A 2,466-nucleotide genomic window follows, 5' to 3' on the forward strand; every position below is an offset into this window, starting at 1 on the left:
TCAACATTTCTGGAAAAACTTGGACAAGTTGCAAGATGATTCAAGAGTCATGACTCAGTCTATTCAAGATTCTAGATTCAAGAGTCAAGATTCAGTGTTCTCTGAATGCCCTGCCCCCACGCACAATTAAGTTGACACTTGAAATCTGCATGCTAAGCTAGAGAAAGTATTTTCATGAGTATATATATTAGAGTTTAGTTTGTTCATAAGCACAAAGCAGTAAACTAAATCTTCATATAATATTATATAATGGTCTCAAAAATGCATATCAGAATAATGCTTGGCCTTGTAATAACATTTCTGCACTTGGCATCTCCTTTCACAAAAGGAGTTGGTGCCCAAAACATTATAAGCTGTATCGAAACCGAGAGGCAAGCACTTCTGGCTTTCAAGCAAAGCATTATGGAAGACAATGGCATGCTGTCTTCTTGGGGAAGTCATAAAGAGTGCTGCAAATGGTGGGGTGTTCGCTGTAACAACGCCACGGGCCATGTTATCAGTCTCGATCTCCATGGCAATTCGAGTACCCATCAGTACCTGAGTGCTCCCAAGGTTAGTTCATCTCTGCTTCAACTCGAGCATTTGAGTTATTTGGACCTAAGTTACAATGAATTCCAATGGAGTTCAATCCCAGAATTCATTGGGTCCTTCCAAAGATTAAGAGTTTTGAATCTCCATAATGCCAACTTTGCTGGTGCTATTCCTCCCCATCTTGGGAACCTCACAAATCTAAGAGTTCTCTCATTATCTTATAATGGACTAAATGAAACCATTGGTGAGCTTCTTGAGAAGTTAGCAAGGGGTGCAGCTGGGAAGTCATTACAGGTTTTGGGGTTGTCTGGGAATGAACTAACTGGCAAACTCCCTGCAAATATGAGCACTAGATTTGAATCCTTGAGAGAATTGCATGCAAGGCAAAACCTGATGAGTGGGTATTTGCCACCTCTATTGCCTTCAAGCCTTGAGCAATTAGATTTAGCCATTAACAATTTTGGTAGTGTGTTTCAAGACCACACCAAAGGTTTTGGAAAAGCAAGTAATCTTGTGAAACTGGATTTATCCTTCAATCTGATCACAGGGCCATTTCCAGATTTATCAGATTTTGTGTCATTGAGAGTGTTGAATCTGAGTGGGAATCTAATACAAGGGGGGTTATCAGAGACCATAGGCAAGCTATCAATGCTTCAAGTGTTGAATTTAGGGTCCAACTTTTTGGGAGGAGTTATTAGTGAAGCCCACTTTAGGAACCTTACCAGCATCCAAAAGATGGATTTATCTCAAAACCCAGGATTGTCATTCAACTTCAGTGATGATTGGGTTCCTCCTTTTCATAGCCTAAACTCTATGGTGATAGGAAATTGTAAAGTTGGGCCTAAATTCCCAAATTGGCTGAGAAATCTAAGTTGGTTTTCAGAGCTTGATCTCTCCTCTGCTAATATTTCTGATAGAATACCCAATTGGTTTTGGGACCTCATCATCTCCCCCAAACTTAGATACTTGAATTTATCTCACAACAACATTGATGGCAAATTGCCTGATTTATCCAACAAGCTTTCTCCTTTTTCACTCATAGATCTTAGCTACAACAAATTTTGGGGTCCCATATCCACATTTGTTGGAGATTTTTTAATACTTAATCTCTCGAATAATAAGTTTGTTGGGTCAATTTCTTTCTTGTGCTCAATTATTACTCAAAATACTTTATGTATTGACCTTTCGTATAATCATTTCTCTGGTAAGGTTCCTGATTGTTGGAATAGCAACATTTCAAATCTGGCCATTATTAATTTGGCGAATAATGATTTCTTTGGAGAAGTTCCGCTCTCTTTAGGCTCCCTGCCTCAGCTTCAATCATTGCATTTGCGTAACAACTACTTCAATGGGGGATTGCCTTCCTCATTTCAAAATTGTACATCCTTGAGAATTATGGATCTCGGAGGAAATAAGTTTATCGGGACAATCCCATCATGGATAGGAAGCCATCTAACTAGTTTGACCATTATTAGCCTACGCAATAACAACTTTAATGGAAGCATGCCTAAAAATTTGTGTCACCTTAGGAAGGTCCACCTCTTGGATCTCTCTCAGAACAAGTTGACAGTGTTGTTAATGGAAGCATGCCTAAAAATTTGTGTCACCTTAGGAAGGTCCACCTCTTGGATCTCTCTCAGAACAAGTTGACAGGGAGAATCCCACACTGCTTTAACAATTTTACTACTCTTATTCAGAATACTCCCCTGAGAAGCATTGAAATCTCCTACGATTCTCTCACGGGAGATAATAATTATCCTCTCTTCTACATTGACAATGTTTTTGTTCAATGGAAAAACAAGGACTCAAAGTACGACAAGCAATTAGGATTCTTGTATTGCATTGATCTTTCAAGCAATCAATTGATTGGAGATATCCCAAAAGAACTTTATGCTCTCAAGGAATTAATCTCCTTGAACCTTTCAAGAAACCATT

The 2,466-nt window shown here is 38.9% G+C and overlaps 1 protein-coding gene across 1 annotated transcript; it reads left to right on the top strand.

The window, feature by feature from the left end:
* Window positions 1-261: 261 nt before the first annotated feature.
* On the top strand, window positions 262-2,181 carry LOC109185248 (receptor-like protein kinase 5). The gene has a single exon (XM_019335230.1). It carries the CDS (start codon window positions 262-264, stop codon window positions 2,179-2,181), a length of 1,920 nt encoding a protein of 639 aa, XP_019190775.1.
* The last annotated feature ends 285 nt before the right edge of the window (window positions 2,182-2,466 follow it).

This window comes from Ipomoea nil, unplaced genomic scaffold (assembly GCF_001879475.1).
Source record: "Ipomoea nil cultivar Tokyo-kokei standard unplaced genomic scaffold, Asagao_1.1 scaffold1317, whole genome shotgun sequence".
Lineage (NCBI taxonomy): Eukaryota > Viridiplantae > Streptophyta > Magnoliopsida > Solanales > Convolvulaceae > Ipomoea > Ipomoea nil.